This window comes from Budorcas taxicolor, chromosome 19 (genome assembly GCF_023091745.1).
Source record: "Budorcas taxicolor isolate Tak-1 chromosome 19, Takin1.1, whole genome shotgun sequence".
Lineage (NCBI taxonomy): Eukaryota > Metazoa > Chordata > Mammalia > Artiodactyla > Bovidae > Budorcas > Budorcas taxicolor.
The window spans coordinates 60,988,308-61,015,186 of NC_068928.1; the positions used below are offsets into that span (position 1 = coordinate 60,988,308).

At 56.9% G+C, this 26,879-nt stretch overlaps 1 protein-coding gene across 1 annotated transcript in view; it reads left to right on the forward strand.

The window, feature by feature from the left end:
* The first annotated feature begins 941 nt into the window (after positions 1–941).
* Positions 942–26,879, forward strand: part of WIPI1 (WD repeat domain, phosphoinositide interacting 1) — a 28,686-nt gene continuing 2,748 nt past the window's right edge. The window contains exons 1-12 of the mRNA XM_052657110.1: positions 942–1,111; positions 4,890–4,972; positions 7,158–7,327; positions 12,016–12,112; positions 17,617–17,714; positions 18,162–18,254; positions 18,741–18,811; positions 19,498–19,605; positions 23,016–23,180; positions 24,751–24,858; positions 25,625–25,743; positions 26,165–26,265. Coding sequence (XP_052513070.1) covers positions 1,032–1,111; positions 4,890–4,972; positions 7,158–7,327; positions 12,016–12,112; positions 17,617–17,714; positions 18,162–18,254; positions 18,741–18,811; positions 19,498–19,605; positions 23,016–23,180; positions 24,751–24,858; positions 25,625–25,743; positions 26,165–26,265 — 1,293 coding nt within the window. The 5' untranslated portion in view covers positions 942–1,031. The remainder of the gene's footprint in view (positions 1,112–4,889; positions 4,973–7,157; positions 7,328–12,015; positions 12,113–17,616; positions 17,715–18,161; positions 18,255–18,740; positions 18,812–19,497; positions 19,606–23,015; positions 23,181–24,750; positions 24,859–25,624; positions 25,744–26,164; positions 26,266–26,879) is intronic.

Sequence of the window (26,879 nt, forward strand, 5' to 3'; positions counted from 1 at the left end):
TTTCAGACAGAACTGTGCAGCAGTTCTCTGCTTCTGTTACAGTCTCTCTAAACTGGACATAATCGTACCTTCTTCACAAACTTTTATAAGAATTCAACGAGATAAAGTTCATTGTTAACATAGCTCTGAACCTGCGGTAAGAGTTGTAACGGCGGGACAAGGGATGAGACAGCCCCTTATCTGTCCGGCCTCAGCACCCTTGCGTAGAAACAGTTTCCAAGCAGCTCGAAGACTCCAGAAGAGGGTGGGGCCTTAGCGTCCAACGCGCGCCCCTAAACTGTCAGTTTAATAGCCGGGGCGTCGGGTGGGGTGAGGCCGGCGCACCGGCCCGTCTGCTTCCCCGCGACCGCGACGCAGACGGCGTACCGGACTCACCCCGCAGGCCGGGCCCAGCGGCCGGGTCTCTCCCTTCCCTCGCTCCGCCCCGCCGCCCCCGCAATGAAAACACCACCACGTGGCCTGCAGCCGTTGCGTCACTCTCCTCCACCCAATGGCAAGCCGTGCCTCGGAGCTGGGGGCGGGTCGCCAGTGGAGTGGGTCCGCCCACCGCCGTCGCCCGTTGGCTAACTGTGAGCCGCGCTGTGGGCTCTTCACCAATGGAGGCCGGCGGTGGGACCCCGCCCTCTCGGTGGCTGAGTCAGCTGGTTCGGCCGGAGGGCCGGGGCGGGGCCTGGAGGGACCGGCTGGGGCCTGGCAGGCCCGGGCGGGGATGAGGCGGCCCTGCCGGGGCGGGGCGGAGGTGGGGCCTGACGGGGCGGAGGCGGGGCCTGGCGGGCCCGGGCTGGGGTAGGGTCACCCGGGTGGGCGGGGAAGGGGCGTGGCCTGGCGGGCCCGGGCCGGGGTAGGGTCACCCGGGTGGGCGGGGAAGGGGCGTGGCCTGGCGGGCCCGGGCCCGGCCGAGGCCTGGCGGGGCGGGGCCTGGCGGGGAGGGGCGGTGCCGGGCCGGAGACCGGCCCGCGGGGCCGGCGCCAGCGGGCTGCTGAGGTGGCTGTCGCCCGATCGGAGCCGCGGCTTCCCGGGTCGAGCCCCCGATGGAGGCCGAGGGCGCGGAAGGCGCCCCGGGCGGGACGGAAGCGGCGCTCAGCTGCTTCTCCTTCAACCAGGACTGCACGTAAGCCGGGCCTCCTGCCCCGCCGGGGGCTGGGGGAGAAAAGTCGCGATCGGGGTTGTCGTGCAGTCGGCGACTTGGACAGCGGGCGCAGGCCTGTGCCCCGGGGACCTGGGCGTGACGGCCGGCGCGGCCTGGGCCGGTGCGGGTCCTCCGACCGCCCCTCCTCCGGCTCGGGGCTGAGCGCCCCCGTCCCCCTGCCGGCAGGGAGCCAGGAGGGGCCGGCCGGGAGAAGGGGGGACAGAGCCCAGGGAGAGGGCAGAAGGAGGCTGGGGAAGGTGGGGAGCCGGGGAGTGACCAAAGCGAGGGTCTGGGCAGGAGGGGTTGGTGGTCAAGACAAAGGAGAGGGGAGCGGACAGGGAAGTTGCAAGTTGACCCCGGGCAAGACAGATAGCTAGGGCCCAGGAAGATGGGAGTTCAGGAAAAACTTTCCCATTTGTCCTTGAGCATCTCAACGTGGCATCTGGGCAGGGCCAACGAGCAGGAGGCAACCTATCCCCGAAGCCAGTCCAGCCTGATCCCAGCCCAGCCCAGCCTGGGCGCCTGCCTGCCGGCCGGGTTGTCAGGAACCTTCCCATTGCCCCCAGTGCGTCTTCAGGAAGCCCACTCGGCCAGACGGAACTCCTCCTGAGAGTCCAGGAACCCTGTCCCCGGCCCAGGCTGCCCTCTTGCTTCTTGAGTGGATTTTGAGTGTCTCGCCTTGATGTTCACATTCGGACTTTGGCCAGTGAGCCAGGGGTTGCTGGACAGTGTTTGAGACATCTGGAGGAGCCAGTCCCTTAGAAGCAGAAGGCTGCTCCCTTTCCTCCTTTCATGGGATTGTTAGACATCCCGGGGACCATATGGAATAACCTCTTTGGAAGGTGCCACACAGCATCAGGCAGCGATGGCCGGTCCTAGTCCCCCATTTCCTGCTGTACCAGTTTCTGTGGGGCTCCTTCGTGGACTCGCCTTCAGGCAGGTGTGCTGGCCATCTGTGCCCGGACTGTGCTAATACTGAACATTCAGCGGTGTCATTAAGGCCGTCATGTGCCATAAGCAACCCTGGCCTTCCATGCCCTTTGTTTTCTCTTTAAAAACACCCCATGCCAAACAATATGCCTTTGTTCAAAAAAAAACTGTATGTGTAATCATGTAAGCTGGTGGCCAGACAATTTGGTTCCATGAGTGACTTTCAAGCTTTCCTTGACCACAGCCCACAATAAGACACACAGGTTACAACATTACCCAATATGTATCTATCTATCTATATGCACACACAGATATATTTATAATACACATTGTTTTTTAGTCGCTCAGTGGTGTCCCCTGACCCTTTTTGACCCCATGGACCCACCAGGCTCCTCTGTCTATGGGATTGCCCAGGCAAGAATACTGGAGTGGGTTGCCATTTCCTTCTCCAATGTTATATATATAATATCACTGAAAAGCAATTCACAGCTATTTACCCTTCCTATGTGCGCTACCTTCTGGAATTTGTATTTCTTTTCTTTTTTTTTTTCTTTTAAGCCACTTATGACTCACTGAATTGTTTTCTCATGGTTTGAGACCAACAGTTTACAAAAATGATAGTCTAGATACCATTCTGATGTTTTGTAAGAAACATTTTGCAAGAGAGGGTGGCTGTTGAAACGCCTGGGTGTTTGCCTTCCCAATTGAACTCAGCTTCAGGAGGAGAGCGGGTTAAGGAGGAGAGTTATTTCGCTTCTTAGCAGGAAGTGTTCTCAATTCTGCTTTGCAGCACTCTTTATTAGCTGTTTTTAAGGGTGTTAATTTTTACTCTAGGTGAGTCCCAGCTTTCTATAGCAGTTGGAAAAACATGTTATTTTCAAAACCTTAGGGTGCTCGGGAAGTTAATTTCCTTCGTCTCTACGGTCAGTTCTGTTTTCTTGGATGAAAGCTCTGCTGGACAGCTCTGTCTCACCTATAAATAAAACTTTTTGTCACAGTCAGTTGCTTTGAGCCTTAGAGGGTATGACATTGGATTTTAAAATAAGTCACACCCCTTACCGAATACATTTAGGAGTGTAAGCTGTAAGTATAGGCCGAATTTGGGATCCAGTATGTCAAGATAAGGGAGTAATGACAATTAAACTTTACTAGTCTGCTTCACTCACACTTCATGCTTGGCTCTGTGCTAGACAATTTGGGTATATTTTTTCTCATTTCATTTGTGATATGTATTTGTCCCAAATCCCATTTTCATGAGAAGTGATGATAAAAATATATTTTTTTCCCTGCAAAAAGGTCTTATGAATAAAATAAAGTTTTAATCTGAATTCCCTGAGTCAGAGTTTTCTGTGACCATTGATTAACCATTTAAAATACAGTAGGGGGATTTGCCTGGTGGTCCAGCGGCTAAGACTCAGTGCTTGCAATGCAGGGGGCTCAGTTCAATCCCTGGTCAGGGACCTAGATCCCACACGCTGCAACTAAAGATCCGCCAAGCCACCAAGACCTGGTGCAGCAAAATAAATTTTAAAAAAAGCACAATAGTGATCACAGTGCCATTTCCCATATTTAAAATTCTTCTGGAGCAGAACATATGTTTGAAAATGATTTTAAGTTGCCAGATCTTTTGATTACTATTTTAAGACTCTTAACTAGAACTTTCCTCCCCTTTCTTGAAAACTTCAGAAACCTCGGTTTACAACTAAATGCACACATGAAAGAAAGTGAAAGTGTAGTCACTGAGTCACGTCAGACTCTATGTGACCCCATGGACTGTAGCCTGCCAGGCTCCTCTGTCCATGGAACTCTCCAGGCAAGAATAACTGGGGTCGGTTGCCATTTCCTAAAAAATCTTTATAGGAAGAAGCTTTAAAAACAGCGCTGGCTACAGAGTAGGCCTGTTTTGAAGGTTTAAGGTGCTGCTGGCCAGCGCTTCCAGATGCTGCTTGTGGCCATAAGCGCAGTGGTTCTGGGAGCCAAGCTCCAGCTCTGAGCCCACTGCTGCCTGAGGCGAACCTCTGACCTCCCTCCTCCCCCAGGCTAGCCCCTCAGCAGAAGGGGCCACCTTGCCGACTAACAGTCGACTGTCATCCCAGGGAAGAACGAATGTTTGGGAAGGGAAAAAAAAACTTCCCATGAAAATCATATGACCTTCTCTTTTTCAGGCTAGTGAAACAAGAGCCTTGGGCATCCAGACCTGTAGCAGTGAGCGGCTTATTTTAGTCTGTGCCCCCCTGTGAAGAGTGAAGCTCACCTTTTCATATAGTTATTTTAAATGAGAGAGTTGGGCTCATTTTTAGGTCCAGGTAGGACTGGCTCAGCACTAAAGAATCCACCTGCAATGAGGGAGACCTGGGTTTGATCCCTGGGTCGGGAAGATCCCTTGGGAAGGGCATGGCAGCCCACTCCAGTGTTCTTGCCTGGAGAGTCCTATGGACAGAGGAGCCTGGCGAGCTACAGTCCACGGGGTCATAAGGAGTCAGAGACGACTCAGCGACTAAGTAAGTAAGTGAAAGTCACTCAGTCATGTCCGACTCTCTGCGACCCCATGGGCTATTCCATGGAATTCTCCAGAACACTGGAGTGGGCAGCCTTTCCCTTTCCCAGGGGATCTTCGCAACGCAGAGATCAAACCCAGGTCTCCTGCATCACAGGCAGACTCTTTACCAGCTGAGCCACAAGCACACACACATATGCACACACCACACACGCACAAGGCTGCATGTTTCCCTATCCCCCTGGGAGCCCAGAGGGACGGCTGTGTCTGTCCGCGGGCATTTCCGTTGGACCCGGCACCTCGGTCACTCCTGGGCCATCCGTGTCTTCACAGGTCCCTCGCCATCGGAACCAAGGCCGGTTACAAGCTGTTCTCCCTGAGCTCCGTGGAGCAGCTGGACCATGTCCACGGAAGCAGTAAGTGTGTGTGTGGCTCTCGGAGCATCATGTCCTCGTGCGGGACTCCCAGCCGGGCTCCTGAGCTCTCTGTTCCTCTCCAACCCCACGAGCTGTCACACCTACAGAGTCAGCATTTTTTCAGGTTTAAACATAAATCACTGCTTCCACTTGCTTAGAAAAAAAACCACCATAAAGCACCAGTGAGATTTGACTATAGCTTCAATTCAGTTCAGTCGCTTAGTCGTGTCCGACTCTAGCTTAGGCAACATTTTTCTTTTTACATTAAGAAAGCCTTTGACACTGTGTTGTCGACACTTTTTTGTATACTTACATGCATAGTCATCAGTTCTTACAACTGTCAAAGCCAAAGATGACTGAAGGTTTTTGTTTTTTTCTGCCCTTTCGTTGGCACTATAGAATATTGGTCACATTAATTCAGTCCTGGAAGTCACTTCTTGGTTTTAATAAAGCAATACTGCCCCAATCACAGAGTACATATCAAAAACATTGAGGTACTTCCAGCGAATATTAAAAATAAGTCCAGCTTAGAAACGTGACTCTCTTGTTGTCTCGGGGAAAGTCACCATTTTTGCCAGCATCATAGTGATGAAATCCATCACTCTGGATTTCCTGGAAAGGAAGCGGCTTGGCACATGATGTCTTGGGCTCCTAGTTTATTCGTAAGATGTTATTATTATTATAACTTGTGGGGAAGACCATGCTCTGTATCTGCCCTGCGTTGTCCCCGTGGGGCTTGATGGAGCCCAGGAGAGGCCTGTGTGCAAAGAGTGTTCCCAGGAAGACACAGAGGCCCCCCACGGTGCTCAGGAGGCTTCCTGTTAGCGGTTTGCCTCGCTCCTGGGTGCAGGACTGTGCTGGTCACAACACAGACGTCCAGGTTATTTTCAACAAGAAAGGGACTCAGAGAGAGTCGGGCCACAGCAGGCCGGGGAGTGGGCGCAGAGCTCACTGTGCTCCTGCCCCCGTTGTTAGGGTACCTGTAGCTCTTAGCAACGGGGACCTGAAGAATTCTGGAAGCAAAGACTTCCAACAGAGCTGTCACTCCTTGGAAACCGCTCATGGAGAAAGAGTAGACTGAGGGAATTCCCCGGTGACTCAGTGGTTAGGACACCCAGTCACAATGCAGGAGCTTCGGGTGCAATGCCTGGTGGGGGAGCTAAGATCCCACAGGCCCCATGGCCAAAAAATAAATAAATATGCCAAATGTACCTGTTGTTTAAAAAAGAGGGACTTCCCTGATGGTCCAGTGGTTAAGAATCCACCTTCTAATGCAGAGGATTCGGGTCAGGGAACTAAGATTCCCACAAGCCCAGGCTAAGACCTCCTGCAGCCAAGTAAAACCCAAATTTAAAACAATTTCTAAAAAAGAGAGAACAGACTGAGAAGGTCTAACCCTCCCAGATGGGGCCTCCCTGGTGGCAATGGTAAAGAACCCACCTGCCAATGCTGGAGACACAGGTTCGACCCCTGGGTGGGGAAGATCCTCTGGAGAAGGGTGGAAACCCGCTCCAGGATTCTTGCCTGGAGAATCCCACAGACAGAGGAGCCTGGCGGGCTACAGTCCACGGGTTCGCAGAGTCAGACACGACTGAGGGACTAACCACCGACGACAAACCTCCCAGATGTGATCTACAGAGCCAGCAGGGCCCGGGCAGGGAGGGGTGGAGAGGAGGGGGCTCCAGCGCTGCGGCCTCAGGGGGGCTGGGAGAGCAGCTTTGTGCTCGGATCACAGGTGGACAACGCTTGCCTGTCCACCACCTAAAGGGTGTGGGGACTCGGGAAATGGTTAGAGCTTCACTGTGGGTGCAAGAGAAGGAAGTCGTTGCAAGTGGATGCTGAGGAAGGCGAGCCCCGTGGAGGCCAGCAGTGGGCAGGAGGGTGCCCAGGGCAGGGCGCCGACCTCTGCGCCCCGCCACCTCTACCCCTGCCTCCCCCCACCCCCGTCAGAGCCTGATGTCTGTGTCCCCCGCCGCCCCAAACAGGGGCCTGACGTCTGCGCCCCTAGCCCTCCCCCAGCACCCCCACCCACCCCACCGCGGGGCAGGGCCTGAAGTCTGCACCGCCCCCCCTTCTGCCCCCTCATGGACAGCGGGCTGTCGTCTGCTTCCCCGGCCCTCCCCCAGCCGCTGCCCGCCCCCCCACCCCCCATCAGGGCTTGACGTCTGCGCCCCCCGCCCTGCAGATGACACCCCCGACGTGTACATCGTGGAGCGCCTCTTCTCCAGCAGCCTGGTGGTGGTGGTGAGCCACACGAAGCCGCGCCAGATGAACGTGTACCACTTCAAGAAGGGCACAGAGATCTGCAACTACAGCTACTCCGGCAACATCCTGTCCATCAGGCTGAACCGGCAGGTAGGTGGGGGCTCTGGGGGCGGGGCGGGCATCCCTGGGTCGCCAAAACCGAGGAGGGGCTTGAGCGTGACCGCAAGCACCTGTTCTGCGGGGTTTAAGTCCCAGCCCCGGGCTGAGTCTGCTCCATGAGCTCCTCCCGGTGGCCGGACCTCGCCAGCCCTCCCGCCTGCTGCACTTTCTTGAACGTTGGCCACGGGCCGGGTGAACGCTGTCCCCCCCGGGGAACAGGCTGGGCTCAGAAACCATCTCGTGAGCCCCTGCAGGGGCCTTAAACCAGAGGGACACCTGTCCGCTTTGGGGCCCAGATAAGGGGCAGTCCTTGCAGGCTGGCGGCCATGCCTCTCAGAGTAGGCTCTTTCAGAGAAAGTGTGGCCCTTCCAGGTGAGTGCTGAAGCCTTGCTGTGAGCAAGGCCTTTCCTGAGGGCCAGGAATCGAGTCCAGGGCAGGAGGGCGCCTTGAAGATGTTTCTGGCGGTGTTTTCTTTGTTAGGGGCTTTCCTGGTGGCTCAGACGGTAAAGAATTTGCCTGCAATCCAGGAGACCTGGGTCCAATCCCTGAGTCAGGAAGATCCCCTGGAGGAGGGGATGGCAACCCACTCCAGTGTTTTCGCCTGGAGAATCCCATGGACAGAGGAGCCTGGGGGCTGTAGTCCGTGGGGTTGCAGAGAGTCGGACACGACTGAACCCCCAACACTCCCACTTTCTTTGCTGGACAAAGCCTTAGTGCTATCTCAAATGTACAATGCACATTCTTTTACAAATTACAGGTTCCTGTTAAATAAGCATTTGGGGTACTAGTCAAGTTTCCCTTGAATTATTAGATTTTAAATCTTATAAGGGGGACTTCCCTGGTGATCCAGTGATTAAGACTCTACAGTTCCAATGCCAGGGGCACGGGTTCAATACCTAGCAGGGGAACAAGGATCTGACATGCTACAGGAAACACACCCCCCCCCCAAAAAAATAAAAATAAATAAGTAAATCCTATGAGGGCAGCGCCTGTCCCCATTCTGCTAACTGTCGTAAGACCTGGCAAAAAAGACAGTGCTCGGTAGGGAGATGCTCAGTGAGTGTCTGTCTCCCAGCTGCCTAATAGATACATAAACAAACAAACCAGTTCTTTAGATGACTAGGCAGACCTGTCTGTTAGCTGAATATCGTGTCTGACTCTGCGACCCCATGGATTGCAGCCCACCGGGCTCCTCTCTCCGTGAAATTTTCCAGGCAAGAGTACCACAGTGGGTTGCCATTTCCTCCTCCAGATCGTCCCCACCCAGGGACTGAACCCACGTCTCCCGGGTTTCCTATATTGGCAGGTGGATTCTTTCCCACTGAGCCACCGGGGAAGCCCATTAAACACGAAAACAAATAAATCAGGTTTTTTGTGATGAGGCAGACCCGTCTATTCACTTCCATGGTCCCAGGATGCTGGAGGCCATTGCCCTCACCAAGGACATCGCTTTCCCCTTTGTACCTCAACTATTAAGTGCTTAATTTTTTTTTCTTTTAACAAATGAGACAAAGTGCTGTCTTAGGTTTGTGAGAAGGAAGTGATGGTTTCTTTGGGCTGATCCACTGCTCTGACTGACTATCCCCTGAAGGCCAGGGTGGCAGAAAATGGCCTGAGAAATAGAATACGAGGGTTTTAAGTGAGGAGTAGCAGAAGATAAAAAAGATAAACCTGGGTTCCTGGCAAGGGAGAGAAAGGCAGTTCGAAAGTAGTTGTTGTTTTTTTTACTTGAAGGCTTTTAAGCACAATTTTTGGCTCCGGTGCTGTCTCTGATATCTACTGGTTGCACATTAAATTTCTTCGCAGAGCATTTTATCTTGGCATATGCTGATAGCCAGGGTATAAATCTTAAGACTGTTCATGCAAATGTCCTTTCAAGATCAGAACCCTCAAATAGTATCCACGATGCTTACTTGTATAAGGTCTACTTGCTCACTCTCCAATATTTTCATCAGCAAATGAGGCTGTTAAACTTTGCTGCCAGCCTCTCCTGAATAAAACACTCATTAACTTCCGAGCTCCCCTCCCCCACCTCCTAAAGAACACCCCCGCCCTAGAACTTCGCGCTGTCGTGGCCAAGCCAAGCGGACCTCGGGCCAAGCAGGGCTCTCTCCTTTAATGTTTCTTCTGCTGAGCGATGATCTGAAACAAGTCTGAAAAGTCTTCAGGGTTTGCTTTTCTTAAAAATGTTCGGATTTGGCAGAAACAGACTCGCAGACTTAGAGAATGAACTTATGGTTGCCAGGGGGGAAGGGTGTGGGGAAAGGATAGTTAGGGAGCTTGGAATGGACCTATAGACACGGCTCTATTTAAAACGGATAACAAACGTGGTCCTGCTCTCGAGCACAGAGGCTTCTGCTCAGTGTCACGTGGCAGCCTGGACGGGAGGGGAGTCTGGGGGGGCAAAGGACGTGCGCGCGTGTGTGTGTGTGTGTGCGTGCGTGAGTGTGTATGTGTGTGTGGCTGAGTCCCTTTGCTGTCCACCTGATGCTATCACAACATTGTTTGTTAACCGACTATAAGTGAGTGTTAGTTGCTCAGTCATGGCTGACTCTGTGACTCCATGGACTGCAGCCCTCCAGGCTCCTCTGTCCATGGGATTCTCCAGGCAAGGACACTCGAGTGGGTTGCCATTCCCTTCTCCAGGGGATCTTCCTGACCCAGGGATTGAACCTGGGTCATCTGCATTGCAGGCAGATTCTTTATCACCAAGCCACCAGGGAAGTCCACTGGTTACAAAATTAAAAAAAAAAATTTTTAAGATTTTTTTAAAAAGGAAAGCATAAATAAAATTCCTCTTTAACCTGTGTATAGAGAAGAGTTTTTCTAACAAGAGCCAAAATCAATAAAAGACTGATAAATTTGAGAACAACGTTCAGGTTTGGGATGTCACTTTTGGTTTAGGGGGGCAGCCTCAGCCTGTTCCCTGCCAGGCCGGGGTCCCGCCCCGCCCCCCGGAGGAAGGGGGCAGCTCGTCTGTTTCATTGGGTCCTCAGGCAGTGCAGCTCCTTTTTAAAAAATGGGGGGAAAGTCCAAGGTTTGTACAGGGAGTTAAGAGGAAAGAAAACCTCCATCTTCCTCTAAATCTGGGTAAAAAGGAAGAAAACTGTGTAATTGTGATTTTTCATTTTTAGTGGCTCTTGATCCCCTAACACTAACAGAGGAAGCGTATTCTGCGGAGTAAAGACAGCAACCCCGACGCATCTGGGTTTGCAAACATCCACGCTTCTTTGACCCTCTGTTTCGAGCGACCCTCGTTGTGCAGACGGGGAGTGACTGGATCGATGCTTCTGAGAGCAGGCTCTATAAATCGTTTCCTAGTTGTTTAGGATAAAAGGAGCTTTTCTTCTAGAGCCTAGGAAAGTAGATGGGAGCCCAGGGCGACAGGGAGTGAGCTGAGCTGGAGGCCAGCCCCGGGTCCCACAGAGACTGTGCGGCTAACAAGCGAAAGTTGCTCAGCCTTGTCTGACTCTCTAAGTGGTGTCCAAGTCTTTTTCTGACCCCCTGGACTGCAGCCCTCCAGGCTCCTCTGTCCATGGGATTTCCCAGGCAAGAACACTGGAGAGGGTTGCCATGCCCTCCTCCAGGAGATTTTCCCAACCCAGGGATTGAACCCCAGTCTCCTGCACTGGCAGGTGGAGTCTTTACCATCAGAACCACCAGGGAAGCCCGCTGGTTAGTAATGGAGCATAGAACACTCTAGTCAAGCCGTAGTAAGCACGGGAAAATGGCAAAGCGCTGGGTAAGTCGGGGCATGTCCGTTTTACAGAGGAACGCTAATATATGCCGTCAAGTTGGAGACCCTGTGAGAATCTGCTTTTCCACCTCTGGGCATCCCGTACTGTGGTCGCAGAGCCTCAGATAAAACTGAGAGAGGTGTTTCAGTCTTATTTTCCTGCTTGGTTCGAGTGGCAGTCTCCTGAGAAGTTGTGAGCGGGGAAAGTCTTACTGGAAGAAGAGAACATCAGGCTTTCTCAGAAGGAGAGCCTGCTGCTTCTCAGAGTAATTTTAGGGCCTTCCTTCCCAAGCGTCGTTCCCGGGATGAACGGATCGGACTGGGAGCTGTGGTCCTCACTCCCAGGGTCGGTGTTAACACCCGTGAACCAGTGTCTCCAGGCTTTGCCCCGGGACGCTCGGTGCTCATCGGGGCCTAAGAAGCAGTGGTCTGGAGGAAGCCGAGGCTGCAGGAGTGGGGAGCAGAGGCTGCTGGAGGCAGGAGCCCCCAGGCTGAAAGCCCCTCCCCAGATGGGAAAGAACTTGCCTGCGGTGCAGGAGACATGAGTTCGATCCCTGGGTCAGGAAGATCCCCTGGAGGAGGGCATGGCAACCCACTCCGGTATTCTGGCCTGGAGAATCCCGTGGACAGAGGAGCCTGGCGGGCTACAGTCCTTGGGGTCACAAAGACTCAGACACGACTTAGTGACTGAACATGCAAAGTACAAGAAAAAAAGAAAGAAATCTCAATTTCTAAATGAAATTTCCCCAAATCCTTTGCGCTTCTGTCCAGTGGATGGTGATGGAAACGTGGGCACACGTCTGTAATGTAATCTTCAAACTGATGGCCACAATTCCTGCGCATTTAGGCTCAGAATCAAGTTAGGACCCACGGGACAGAGGGGTGAGTTCAGAGAACCAGGTGCTTCTCCATCCCCAGTAACCGACGGTCCGTGTGATTTCAGAGGCTGCTGGTCTGCCTGGAGGAGTCCATTTATATACACAACATCAAGGACATGAAGCTTCTGAAAACCATCTTGGATATTCCCGCAAACCCGACAGGTGAGCCCCCGCCTGAGGCAAGGGCCCCGTGTCTCATGCCCCAGGGCTTCTTGCCAGCTGTGTTCCCACCTCAGTTGAAAAGCCCTTCGTGGAGATATTATGGGCAGGGCTCCCCGAGGCTCATCCGGACAGCAGCCTCCGGACGGTCAGAGCTCCCCTCCAAGGACAAGACTGTGCCTCAACCAGGAACCCCCAGCAGACCCTGTGAGGTGGCAGAAACCAGCAACATAAGATCAGAGGCCATGAGTCTCTTTTGTCTATTCCCAGCCTCTTGTTGATTTTCTGCGCGAAAACCTGTGAGGTGGAAACTGGGGCTCTGGATCTGATGAATTTCGTGAGTTCAGGAAGGAGATGGGACCGCGTGGCCAACAGGCTCAGGCACACAGACTCTGAGTGTCTTTTGATTTGGGGCACTTGGGTACAGGACATTTCACGTCCCACCATCGCTTCCTGCCCAGCACGCCGAGGCTGTGAATTTCCTTCCTTCTGTCCGTCCATGTGGTGCCCGCCCCTCCTGTGTCAGAGGCAGCCGGCCGCTTCCTCCAAAGGGTCTGCCCCATGGAGTCCAAGCCAATTTCCTGGCAGCACAGCAGTCTACGCCCTGAGCAGCTGAGGGTGGAAATCTCCATAAAAATCCACCGGCCGCCGAATGTGGGGACACTGTTGGCCGCCTCACAGGCTTTCAGGGAATATTGGGGGAGCGGTCTGCACCCCATGGCAGTGCGGGTAACTGGGTAGGGTGGCTGTGCTCCCCAGTGAGCGCTCTTTCGAAGACAGACCGCAGGTGGGGTCCGAGCACAGAGCACCTGTGAGTCCAGAGATGCCTTCTCTCCTTTCTCTTTATAGAAACTGGAAAGCATATCCCATTAATCAACCCAGAGGCAGCTGCACTTTATAAACAACTGTTAACTTGCCTGAAGTTTGACGTATAATACTCTAAATACTGGGGCTTCCCTGGTGGCTCAGCAGTCAAGAATCCTTCTGCCATTGCAGGAGACGCAGGTTTGAGCCCTGAGTCTGCAAGGTCCCCTGGAGAAGGGAATGGCAACCCACTCCAGTATTCTTGCCTGGGAAATCCCACAGACAGAGGAGCCTGGTGGGCTACAGTCCACGGAGTCTCAAAGAGTTGGACACGACTTAGCAACTAAACAAAACGACAACTGTAAATACCAAGTTAAGAATGACTTAGAATCACAGGACCTCCTTCTCATTCCAGCTGAGGATGCCAGTGGCTCTCGAATGAAAAGCAGGCATTTCTTCTCCAGCTGCAGAAGGCTTGCAGCCAGACCATTCTGGTGGAATTATAGCTGGCCATGATCTATGGCAATGTGTGTCAAGCCTAAAGTCCCCAAACCACATAAAAACCCAACTTTATATATATATTATAGATCTATATATTCAAAAGGTCAAAAGAAAATATACTCAAATATTGAGCATGGTTGAACAGCCTCTGGGTTATAGAATTATGTGTGCTTTTTTTCTCTTCCTTTATAATTTCCAGGCTCTACAAATTTTTTATACTATCCCTTTTATTTTATAAAATAATAGAAAAGGCACATTTCCCTTCCTACCAAAGGTTTCAGGGGGTACCTGTGACAGAACAGGAATCCCTAAACCTGTAGCAACATCCAGTTTCTGAGAACTGGACCACACACAACCAAAGGGGCTCGCATTCAGCATTTCCAGGGACCTTCCTGAAGTCTGTGGGGGTCAGCGTGCAGGCCCCTGGGCTGAGTTCAGGTGGGCTGGCTGAGGTGCAGGCCAGAGGCGGCGGGTCGGCTCGTGGTCACCGAGGGTCACCTGCCCTCGCCACCATCCTTGGCCCCTCCTTGTCAGAATCCAGTGTCCGTTCCCTCTCCATGAGGTGTGAGAGAAAGCCCCGTGGTAGCTGAAGAAGTTCAAGCTTCCTTCCTTTCTGGGAAGCTCACATTTTTATACAAAACTCTGAAGGTCACCTCACACCTATCAGAATGGCTCTTACCAAAAGACGAGATAACAGGTGTTGGCGAGGGTGTGGAGAAAAGGGAGCCCTCTGGCACTGTTGGCGGGAGTGAAATTCCTGCAGCCACTGTGAAAAAGCGTATGGAGAGTCCTCCAAAAACTAACACTAGAGCCACCTTATGACTAAGTAATCCCACGTCTGGTTATTTATCCACAGAAAATGGAAACACTAACTCAAAAGAATATCTGCAGGTGTACGTTCATAGCAGCATTAATAACAACAGCCAAGACGTGGGAACACCTCAGCGTCCACTGGTGGGTGAGCGGATAAAGAGATGTGGGGCATAGATACAATGGAATCTAACCAGCCATGAAAAAGAATGAGGTCTTGCCAGTGTAATGACACGATGGACCTTGAGGGCATCATGCTAAGTGAATTCAGTCAGAAGAAGACTAATACCATAAGATCTCACCTATGCGCAGACTCTTCAAACAAAACAAACAAGCTCATAGACAGACTCGTAGACACAGACTCACAGGTGCAGGTCGGTGGCTGCCGGAGGCTTGGGAGAGGAGGATGTGAAATTGGTGAACAGGGTCAAGAGATACTAACTTCCAGTTAAAAAATAAACAAATCGTGGGGGTGTTCCCTTCAATGTGGAAACGATAGTTAATAATCCTGCACCGCATGTTTGAAAGTTACTAAGAGAGTAGACCATCAAAGTTCTCATCACAGAAAAAAAAATGTTTGTGTGTGGTGAAGGATGTTAACTGGACTTATCATGGTGATGATTTGTAACATATACAAATATCAGATCATCGTGTAGGACTCCTGAAACATGTGTCAATTATACCGCAGTTAAAAAGGGAAACAGACTCTGAAGGGTCTGTCCAAGTCTTTCTGCTCAGAGGCCTCCCAGCCATGCCTGCTGGAGATGGGCCTCGAATATTTTTAGTGGAGGAAGTAGGTTAATGAGAACTGGGGTTCTTGGAACAGTAAAGCTAGAAAAAAGGCTGGATCCCCACAGCCCCCTGACTCACTCATCTCAGGGGTCGGAATCAAGCCTGGAAAGGGCACAGATAGCCCGAGTCACAAGGTGGGGAGCAGACCAGGGCTTGAACCCGCAGCTGCCGCCTCTCTCAGCCAGACGCTCCGAGAACAGCTTCCCAACAGCTTCACTGAGGTCTCATTCACATGCCACATCAGTCACCCATTTAAAGCATGCAGTTCAGTAGCTGTCACATGCAGAGAGTTGTAACCATCGCTGCAGTCAGCTTTGGAGCGTTTTCATCAGTCCCCTCCAGAACCTGTTAACTCGTGGCATCACCCCCTGCGCCCTGTCCTAGGCGCCCCTGACCATCTTTCTGTCTCCATAGACTTATCTATTTCTGGACACTCCATGTAAGTGGAATTCAGTGCAAGCGTTCAGCATCTGGTCTTTGCGAACGGGCTTCCTGCACTCAGCACAGTATCTTCGGGGCTCACCCACGCTGTGTGTAATCAGGGCCCCATTTCTTGTCACTGTCTGACACTATTGTATTGTAAGAAGATACCAGGTTCTGTCTGTCTGTTCATCAGTTGATAGACACTGGGACTGCTTCCCCACTTTGACTATGACGAATCACATTGCTGCGAACATCCGTGTGTAAGTTTCTACGAGGCTGTACGTCTTCATTTCTCTTGAGTGGAAGCTGGGGGTTATATAATCATTCTATGTTAACCTCTTGAGGAACCGCCAAGCTGTTTCCCAAAGCCCCACTCTGTGCGAGGCTACGTTCCCAGCAGCGTTACGTTCCCAAGGGCTCCAATTGCCTGTCTTTCTGATTAGAGGCGTCCTAGTGGGTGTGAAGTGGCGTCTCGTTGTGGTGTTGATTAACACTGCTTTTTTTTCTTTTTTAACCCATGTGCTCCGAGCCCTTCAGCAGTTACCAGCTGCATTTGTAAGATCGTAACTCTTTGCTCCCGTTCAGTGCTCAGGCCCCGTTCAACCGTAGCGTCTTCCCTGCTAAGGGCCCCTCTGGGAAGGCATCCACCAGACAGGCCACCAATCTCACTGTCTGCCCTCCCCATTTCCTTGAGGCCAGAACACCTTCTGCCTGCTTAGGCTAGCTGTTATGGAAATTGCATTTTGATCGCAAATTCCCCACATAACATGGAGCATTGGGGTTCTCAGAGCAAAACTGGTCTCTTCTAAGGCTGGGGGCCCTGTCCAGGCAGGCAGGCTGCAGGGGGCCTCGGGAGAGGGCGCGGGCCTCAGTCTATCCCTCCCACGGCCGCGGGGCAGGTGACGAGGACCAGCGCTGGTCGAGTCCCCGGCAAAGCCCGAGCCTGGCAGGACCTTGGTTCCCATTCTCGAGGTTTGCTTTCTTTTTTTTTTTAAAACTTCTGCTCTTCTGCCCAGATTAGGGTCAGGTCCATTTTAGCCTAATCTAAAGTTTCTCTTACGCTTTTATAAGAAACCCACTTAACAGGCTCACTTGTAACAAAGAATCAGCCAGCTTTTTTATTTAAAAAGATGTCTCTCTTGTCTGATCTCCAGGTTCCTGTTCTGGTGACGCTTTTGGCTCTGGGGATTCTCTGAATTCACTTCTGTCACAAACACCTGTGTTCATCGAAACTAATGTGAAAATCCTCTACTTAAATGCTCTTGGGATCCTCCCCCACTTGCCCTGCTCCAATCCCCTTGTAAACAAAAATGGCTTAGGTTTGATTCAGTGGTTCGATTGTGTGTTCACGCTTCCAAATATCGTTGAAGCGTCTTAAATCCAAAAGGTCCCCTTTCTTCACTTTGTCGGATGGCTGACACACCGCGTTCACTGCCCTCCAGGGAATTTCCCCTGCTGGGGGGCACTCCCCTCAGCAAGGCAGGACCTTTGCGCAGAAATAATCTCTAAACAGGCCTACCCCGCCACCACCCGGGCTCCCCCTTTCCCCGCAGCCTGCCCCTTTGTTGTTATTGTTGCCGTTTAGTCGCCGAGTCAAGTCCCGCTCTTTGTGACCCCATGGACTGTAGCCCACCGCCCACCAGGCTCCTCTGTCCACGGGATCCTCCAGGGAAGAACACTGCAGCGGTTGCCATCTCCTCCTCCAGGGGCTCTTCCCCGCCCGGGACTGGACCCGGGCCTCCTGCTCTGCAGGCTGAGCCGGGTGGGAAATCCCTTCCCGGTAGGACCCTTTATTTCAGTTGGGGGCTTACGGCCCGGAGGCCGAGTTGGAAGCGAGGCAGACGTCATGTCAGGGCCCTGGGGCACAGTTCAGAGGGGAGCAGGGAGAGCACTCTGCCTTCCGAGCCCTCAGCTGCGCGTGGACACGGTCTCCCCCGGGAGCTCAGGCCGCGCGGCCCTTGGAGAAGAGTCGCTGCGCGCCCGGGGGTGCGGGGCGGCGCCCCCTCGCCCGCAGGTGGCGCTGCGGCCCCGCCGCCTGCGGACGGCGCCCGCGGTCCCTGCTCGCCGCCCGGCCCGCGCCGGCCCCGGGGAGCCAGCCGCCTGGGGGCCGCTCTCCCCGGCCCGGCCCTCCGCCCGGCTCCCGCGCACCCGGCCGCTCACTGGGCTTCCTCCGCCAGGTCTGTGCGCGCTCTCCATCAACCATTCCAATTCCTACGTGGCCTACCCCGGGAGCCTGACCACGGGCGAGATTGTGCTCTACGACGGACACTCGCTGGTAAGTCCGCGCGGCCGCGTGGTCAGCTCCGGCTGAGGCGCGCGCGCGCGGCCCCGGCCGCAGCCCTGGGTGTGCACGGGGCGGTCACGCGCTCTGCGCCCGTCGCCACGCGTCCACGTCGCCGCGAGGCAGACCGATGGGGGTGACGCGTGTCCTGCGGGCCGCGGTGCGGCCTGCGCCGCCTGCGCCTGTGCTGCCCCTGCCCGCCGAGCTCCCCGGAGCCGGGCCCCAGAGGAGCGTCAGCCCCACGGCTGGTCACCGGCTCCCCGAGGGCAGGAGAAGGGACAGAAACGCAGCCGCCTTGAAGTAGAACCTAGACCCAGACAGCCCGGCGGAGCCCGGAGAGCCCAGCAAAGGGGCGCGGGCGTCTCGGAAGGAAGGGGGAGGGGCGGGAGGTGGACGGCACCCCCGCGCCCGCCATCGACCCGCCGTCCCTGTCGCCAACAGAAGGCCGTCTGCACCATTGCTGCCCACGAGGGCACGCTGGCCGCCATCGCCTTCAACTCCTCGGGCTCCAGGCTGGCCAGCGCCTCTGAGAAGGTAAGTGCTGCCCACAGCCATGTCCTTGGGAGCCCCCTCTGCCAGGGGTGCGGAGGGCCCCAGGCACCAAGGAGCTGCTGGGGGGGGACCGTGGCACCAGCGCTCGGAACTCACTTCAGAGGGAGGCCCTCGGCCCCTGCGAGTGCCGCCTCATCTATCATCTCCGCAGGGCCTCTGCATGCAGGACGTGAGCAGCTCTGCCCAGAGCCTTGCGGTCTGACCAAGAACCCGCGTGCCCGTCCTCACAGACAGATCAGGGTTCTGGGAAGCCACAGCAGACGGATGGAGCAGCCAGCGCCTTGGGCTTAGGTGGGGAGGACAGGGAGACGGAGGGTGTTCAAGTCACCTTCCAAGAGCAGCTTACACGGCACGTGGACAGCCCTCCGTGTTTTCTCTCCGGGGTCAGATGCTCCAGACCAACCCAGCAAGCTCCCCTCCAAAGGGGCAGGTCTGCAGGAAGAAACGCCCACCTGCTCTCTCTTGCAGGGCACCGTCATCCGGGTGTTCTCCGTTCCCGACGGGCAGAAGCTCTATGAGTTCCGGAGAGGGATGAAAAGGTCTGTGTTCACTGTGTGTGTCGGCGTGTGCTTAGTCGCTTCAGTCGTGTCCGACTCGACAACCCCGTGGACTGTAGGCCACCAGGCTCCCCTGTCCATGGGATTCTCCAGGCAGCAGTACTGGAGTGGGCTGCCACGCCCTCCTCCAGGGGATCTTCCCGACCCAGGGCTTGAACCCGAGTCTCTTGTGTCTCCTGTACTGGCAGGGGGGTTCTTTACTGCTGGGGCCACCTGGGAAGCCCTACAAACCAGGGTCCAGGCCTGGATTTTAAAGTATGTCTCGCTGCTAAACAATGCTGACCGTCACGTGAGCCTTCAGCGAGTCAGTCCTCTCATAACTGTCACACCAAGGATCACTGGTGACAGATCACCATGACAAATAGAATAATCATGGAAAAGCTTAAGATATGTTAAGCGTGACCGAAACGTGACCCAGAGACACAGCACATGCTGTGGGGAAGACCGCCCCAGAGGACAAGCTCCACGCAGGGCCCCACGAGCCCCCAGTTCATAAAAATCGCAGTCTGCAGCCATCACGAAGTGAAGCCCAATGCAACGAGGTCCACCTGCGCCCAGACTCTCTGGGATACATTTAGGTGTCTGTTTTCTTCTGAAGCTGACTTCCAAGCAGGAGGCCGCTCGCCTCGCTCGTTGCCGGGCTCACCCTCCCCTGTGGCTGTCTGCAGGTACGTGACCATCAGCTCCCTGGCTTTCAGCATGGACTCGCAGTTCCTCTGCGCCTCCAGCAACACGGAGACCGTGCACATCTTCAAGCTGGAGCATCTCTCCAACAGGTAGGACCGGAAACACCCGGGAGACCAGAGCGGGGCCCACCTGCGGGCCGAGGATCGGGCTCCTCCCATCAGGCCAGTGGCGGTGTTAAGCCAGAGATAAAGTGCACAGTCAATGGGATGTGCTTGCGTACATGCAGGCTAAGCCGCTTCAGTCGTGTCCAACTCTGTGTGACCCCATGGGCTGCAGCCCGCCAGGCTCCTCTGTCCATGGGACTCTTCAGGTCAGAATACTGGAGTGGGTTGCCATGCCCTCCTCCAGGGCATCTTCCCAACGCAGGGATCGAACCCACATTAGTGCCACCTGGGCTTGAATCATCCCCAAACCACCCCCTCACCCTTAGTCCGTGGAAGAACTGTCTTCCACAAATCCAGGCCCTGGTGCCCAAAAGGCTGGGGACTGCTGGACGAGAGGAGCGGGGTCCTGGTCTGACCAGTGCCCCCTGACTTCTCTGCTAAGGCCACTAGCCCGTGTTACTTGCTGTCTCCACCAACGTGGTGAGTGTGCCAGTGGCAGACTCAGGGTGATCCCCGGGGCTCGGGGGCTGCCTCCTGGGCCGCAGCCGCGCTCCCCTGGGCAGGAGACCGCAGGCAGGCGAGCTGCTGTGACTGGAGGCCCGTGTCCTCGTCTGCAGAGCCTGACGTAACAACAATCGTGTGTGCGTGTGAAGTCTCTAGCAGGTTCCCTGTAGTGTAGCACTGGGCTCAGAGGGAAACCAACTAAGCGTTTGCCAGTCTCGTTGTCAGTACCGTGATGCTCAGGCCAGCCTTGTGCTGGAGCCTTGAGCGTGGACCTGCCTCGCCCCTGCTGCACTTTTAAAACTGAAGCTCTGTGGCCGTTCTGCCGCCTGGGCCGCCTGCCCCAGCGTCTGCTGCTTTCTGTCTCTCAGTCGCCTTTCGGTCATCCTGAGCGTATTTCACAGTTTGGCGTGATTGTTCCGTTTGTCACAGTGGTCTGTCTTCAGTGACCTTTGGTGTGAGGATTGCAAAAGGATTTACGACTCACTGAGGGCTCAGGTGCAGAGAAGGCGGTGGCACCCACTCTGGTACTGTTGCCTGGAAAATCCCATGGACGGAGGAGCCTGGCGGGCTGCAGTCCATGGGGTCGCTAGGAGTCGGACACGACTAAGCGACTTAACTTTCACTTTTCACTTTCATGCACTGGAGAAGGAAATGGCAACCCACTGCAGTATTCTTGCCTGGAGAATCCCAGGGACGGGGGAGCCTGGTGGGCTGCCATCTGTGGGGTCGCACAGAGTTGGACACGACTGAAGTGACTTAGCAGCAGCAGCAGAGGGCCCAGGTGATGGTCAGCAGCTTTTAGCGATAAGGCATGCTTTAAATAAAGGCACGGACGCTGTTTTTAGACATCATGCCAGTGCACTCTTACCAGGCTGCAAGAGTGCGTGAGCATCACCATCACACACGGGAAAAACAAACCAGGTGTGCGACACGCTGTGTTGTGGGGACTGGATCTGAGTTGGCAGCATCCCCACGGTCTGCCTGAGCGCTTCCTCTCCAGCACCACACGCCTGCCTGGGCCTCCAGGGCCCGAGGCTGACCCTGGGCGGGGAGAGCCTGTGCTGGACTGCAGCCCGGGCGCGCTTGTCGATGTCAAAGACTTCACCGCGCGGAGCAGCTCACGCTTGCGGCCCACCGTGCAGCGGTCAGGGCGTCTGAAACAGTGTCTGTGTTTCTCGGGCCGCGCTGGGCTCAGTGGCGGCACAGGGACTCCTCTCTAGCTGCGTCAGGCCTCCCTGCCTCCTCCACCGGGGCGCTGACTCCGGCTGCGTGTCTGTCTCTGCATCTGACCTGTCTTCCCACCAGCCCCCCACCCCGATTCTGAGTCAGACCTGCCTCAGGGCCGAGCCTGGGACTCCCCCCAAAGCCTCCTGCTCACTGCAGCCCCAGAGACCCCATTACGAGAGAGCACCTACCGTGCGCCCGCCCCGCGGTGTGGCTGCTTCAGTCCTCCGAGCAGGCGACCCGAAGGCCCCGCCTCCCGGGGAGGAGCACCCCGGCCGTGCTCCCGGCTGGGCGTCCCCGGACGCGCTCACGTCTTCTCTCCGCACGTCTGTGCTGCGTCTGCCTCAGATGCGGGGCCTGGGTGCAGCCGGGGCCTCTGTAGACCCCGGCCCCTCGGCGCGGAGCCCCAGGGACCGCAGGCCTGTCCGTGAAGCCAGGACGCTGGGAGGACACGGGCCTGGGAGCGCTGGGCGCCTGCGGACGAGACCCCGTGGCCAGGGGATGTCCAGGTGGTGACGGCGAGAAGCAAACCCCAGGGCCCTGAGCTGGGGCCGCTTCCCCAACTCTCCGTGTCCCCACTGTCTGTCCCGCGTCCCCCCGGTCTGCCCCACGTCCCGCCCCCGTCTGCCCCACGCCCTCCCCCATCTGTCCTGCGTCCCTCCCCCGTCCGCCCCACGTCTCCCCGCCCAGTCCGCCCCGCATCCCGCCCCCGTCTGTCCTGCGTACATCCATCCGTCCGGCATGCCCCCAGTCTGCCCCACATCCCACCCCCGTCCGTCTCGCGTCCACCCGGTCTGCCCCGCCCCCATCTGTCCCACGGCCCCCAATCCATCCCGCGTCCCCCAATCCGTTCCGCGTCCTCCAGTCCGTCCCGTGTCCACCCATCCGCCCCACATCTCCCCCCCACCGTCCGCCCCACGTCCTCCCCACATCTCCCCCCCCAAGTCCGCCCCGCGTCCTGCCCCCGTCCATCCCGCGTCCCCCCGTCCGTCCCGTGTCCCCTTGTCAGTCCTGCAGCCTCAGCGGGTTGCCCCGGGTGCGCGTCTGTCCTGCCCAGCGCTGAGGCAGGTGTGCGTCGCGTCCACTGCCAGCTCACGGCGGAGCCGCCCCATCCCCCACCCTCCTGTCTGGCAGAGACCCTGGGATGGGGCGCAGGTGGCGGCTGCAGGGGGCGCAGCAGGCCCCGTGGACTCCCCCACCTGTGAGCATCCCGGCCCCCACCCAGGTGGCTCGGGACAGTAACGCGACACCGCGCAGGCCTCTCGCCCCCGGGGTTCACTGCCCACACAGTCTGGCCTCAAGGTCTGACTCTGATCAGCCTGTTCTTTTCTGGGTGAGCCCAGAACAGGCCTGGACTTGTTACAGCGGCCAGGGACCGACTCCTTCTCCCTCTCCCCAGCCCCCCTCCCAGCAGCCTAGAAATCACAGCCATCATCAGTTTCCATCTCCTGAATGGAGAAAGGCTGACGCGCCTGGAGCCACTCAGCTGCTATGGGAGGGCTCCTCCCCGGAACACACGAGCCCTCGGGGCACGGCCAGAAGGGCACGTCCCCAGCCATCGTGGGCAGGATGTCACAGCAGGGCACGGGCGCTTCCCGTTCGGAGGCCTCGGGTGTTGGATGGCCGCGGGGGGTCTCGGTCTCACCCTCGCTCGCCTTGCTCCCCAGCCGACCCGAGGAGCCCTCAACTTGGACCGGCTACGTGGGGAAGATGTTCCTGGCTGCATCCAACTACCTCCCCACCCAGGTGTCCGACATGATGAACCAGGACAGGGCCTTTGCCACCGGGCGTCTGGGCTTCTCCGGCCACAGGAACATCTGCACCCTCGCCACGTAAGTCCAGCCCCTCCACCCCACCCCCGCCCCGGCCAGGCAGAAACCCTCACTGATTCATTTCCCAAAGTGTGGGGTGCCCCAAACATGCAAACGTGTTTAAGGGAAAGCGAGAGAAGGGAGCCAGGAAGGGCAAGTAAAGGTAGACCCGCCCCTCCTCTCCACCTCACCACCTTGCCATCCAAATCCTGCCCCCCCCCATCAGCCAGTGTGCGTCTGGTTGGTCTCTTCTCCTCCGGGGCAGCTGCAAGCTGGCACGGAAGTTTTAAACTCCTCATTCCAGTGATACTGTCTTGAAGACGGTTCCCATTTCTATGGATTTATGTAAAAAAGCTCTAGTTCCAAAGTCCAGGTCCAAACTCCTGTGGGGTGGACAGACGTCTTATCTAAGACCTTTAAGCGTGACTGTTAAAGCTGAACATTGGAAAGATTTTTGTAAAACTAGCCCATCAATAACCTCAGATATACAGACGACATCACTCTTATGGCAGAAAGTGAAGAGGAACTAAAAAGCTTCTTGATGAAAGTGAAAGAGGAGAGTGAAAAAGTTGGCTTAAAGCTCAACATTCAGAAAACGAAGATCATGGCATCTGGTCCCATCACTTCATGGGAAATAGATGGGGAAATGGGAAACAGTGGCTGACTTTATTTTGGGGGGCTCCAGAATCACTGCAGATGGTGATTACAGCCATGAAATTAAAAGATGCTTACTCCTTGGAAGGAAAGTTATGCCAACCTAGACAGCATATTCAAAAGCAGAGACATTACTTTGCCAACAAAGGTCCGTGTAGTCAAGGCTATGGTTTTTCTAGTGGTCATGTATGGATGTGAGAGTTGGACTGTGAAGAAAGCTGAGCACTGAAGAATTGATGCTTTTGAACTGTGGTGCTGGAGAAGACTCGAGAGTCCCTTGGATTGCAAGGAGATCCAACCAGTCCATCCTAAAGATCAGTCCTGGGTGTTCATTGGAAGGACAGATGCTGAAGCTGAAGCTCCAATACTTTGGCCACCTCACGCGAAGAGTTGACTCACTGGAAAAGACCCTGATGCTGGGAGGGATTGGGGGCAGGAGGAGAAGGGGACGACAGAGGATGAAACGGCTGGATGGCATCACTGACTCGATGGACATGAGTTTGAGTAAATTCCGGGAGTTGGTGATGGACAGGGAAGCCTGGCATGCTGTAATTCATGGGGTCGCAAAGAATCGGACACGACTGAGCGACTGAATTGAACTGAACTGAACTGAGCCCTTGTCGCTTGGGGCCAGTTTACCCCACCGCCCCCCCACCACCACCCACGCCGTTTCCTTCACTGTTAAAGGCAGAGGCAGCACCCCACTCAGCCTGCTGTGCAGGGTCAGGTTCGACCTTTTGTCTCATCCACACAATTACATTCAAAGACAAGCCGGCAAGGACAGCTCCGGCAACCCAGGCTCCGGGCCGGCGGGCCTCTGGCGTGTGGAGGGTGGGACCGGGCGCTGGGGGCGGGGGGAAGGGCGGGGCTCGGCCCCTGGAAACGTCTGAGCCCACACACGCACGGGCACCGCAGCGCGTGTCTTCTCGGCCCTCAGGATCCAGAAGCTGCCGCGGCTCCTGGTCGTCTCATCCAGTGGGCACCTTTATGTCTACAACCTGGACCCTCAGGACGGAGGAGACTGTGTCCTAATCAAGACCCACAGGTGAAGAGGCCAGTTGTCAGACAGCCGGGCTTTCAGGACTCGCTGTCGCGTCCCCTGAGCCCAGAGCAGGGGGGGGCCGGGTGCTGGGGGTGCGAGGTGCGGGGTGTGTCGGGGGCCGCTGGGGTGTGGGGGGCGGGGGCCGGGGGCCGCCAGGGTGCGGGGTCAGGGTGCGGGGCCCCGGGGTGCGGGAGGGCACTCGGGTGTGAGGTGCGGGTGTGAGGGGTGCGAGGGGACACACGGGTGCGGGGGGTGCGGGGTGCGGGTGCAGAGCGGGGCCAGAATGCTGGGGGCGCCGGGGTGCGGGGCCCCTTGGTGCGCGGGGGGTGTCCCGGGGTACGGGGGTGGTGCCGGGGTGCGGGGGGCCCGCTGGGCGCCGGGCTCCCTCGACTCAGCAGCACGCATGCCGGGCTATCCCTGCCGGCCCCGCCCTGCCGGCCCCTCTTTCCCCGGAGTCCCTGGGACGTGTTTGCCAAACTGAACGGAGACCTCTCCTGCCGTCTGCGGCAGGACGCCCCTCGCTTGGGCCCCCTGGAGAGCCGGCCTGCGCATCCCCGCCTGGTGCGCGCAGGTGGGCGCAGGTTCCGGAACCAGGGCTGGGATGTTCGCGACTGACCCGGCCGTCGGAGGGTGTGCTGGTCCGGGGAACTGACGGGGGGCTGCGCCTGAAGCCGGGGCCAGGCCCGGCCTCCCCCGCTCTTCCTCGGGAGGTGTCCTGGGCGGGAGGTGACCGCTCATCTCTCCCTGCCCCCTCCATCGCTGCCGGTAGCTTGCTTGGCTCAGGAACCAGCGAAGAGAATAAAGAAAACGACCTCAGACCGCCCTTACCTCAGTCTTACGCCGCGACGGTAGCCAGACCGAGCGCGTCCGCAGCCTCCACCGTGCCGGGTGAGCGGGCCGCGGGGCCTGGGTGGTCGCGGTGCCGGGTGAGCGGGCCCGCGGGGCCTGGGTGGTCGCGGTGCCGGGTGAGCGGGCCCGCGGGGCCTGGGTGGTCGCGGTGCCGGGTGAGCGGGCCCGCGGGGCCTGGGTGGTCGCGGTGCCGGGTGAGCGGGCCCGCGGGGCCTGGGTGGTCGCGGTGCCGGGTGAGCGGGCCCGCGGGGCCTGGGTGGTCACCGTGCCGGGTGGGCGGGCCCGCGGGGCCTGGGTGGTCGCGGTGCCGGGTGGGCGGGCCCGCGGGGCCTGGGTGGTCGCGGTGCCAGGTGGGCGGGCCCGGGGGCCTGGGTGGTCACCGTGCCGGGTGGGCGGGCCCGCGACCTAGGCCTGAGATCAGCGCCCCCAGCGTCTCTCACGCCTCACTGCCGTTCTGCAGGTTACTCCGAGGACGGCGGTGCGCTCCGCGGGGAGGTCATTCCCGAACACGAGTTTGCAACGGGACCGATTTGTCTGGACGACGAGAAGGAGTTCCCTCCTGTGAGCACTGGACGCCCCTAGAGCTGGGTCCCTGCGCCTGGACGGGCCCTCCCCTCTGCCCGGGCGGAGCCTCTTCCCCGTTGTCTGCTCCGCACCACCTAATCCTGCCGGGACACCCGGGAGGCCAGCGGGGTTTAGCGTGCGGTGGGCCTCCACCCAAACCAGCCCACCCGCGTGTTAGGATGGCGCGTTCTCTCCCAGGCGGTCTTGCGGCCTCCCCCGTTCAGAGACCAGGCCTCAGTTCCGCTTCTTTAGCTGTGTCTTCGCAGCTCACAGAGGAGGAACCTGCCCGTGTAAACTCCTTTTCCCGGGGCGCCTCATGTCCTAGCGCCCTCATGCTAAAGGTGACGCTCTGACAGCACTGGGCCCTCAGCCCCTCCTCTCTGACAGACCCTGCAGAGCCACGTGTCAGCTGGGACCTCCCCCACCTCCGGCCCCTCTAGCCCGGCCACCCCCATCCCCTGCTTCAGCCCTGTGGGCAGCGGGGGTACCCCAGGCTGGGCTGGGCGCTGGGCAGGGGTCCTTCTCACATCTTGGGAGACGAGAAGCTTGTGCCCCTGGTTCTGAGCCTTCAAGCTTCTGTTCGGGGCACCAGAGAGCCCCTCTTGTGAGCT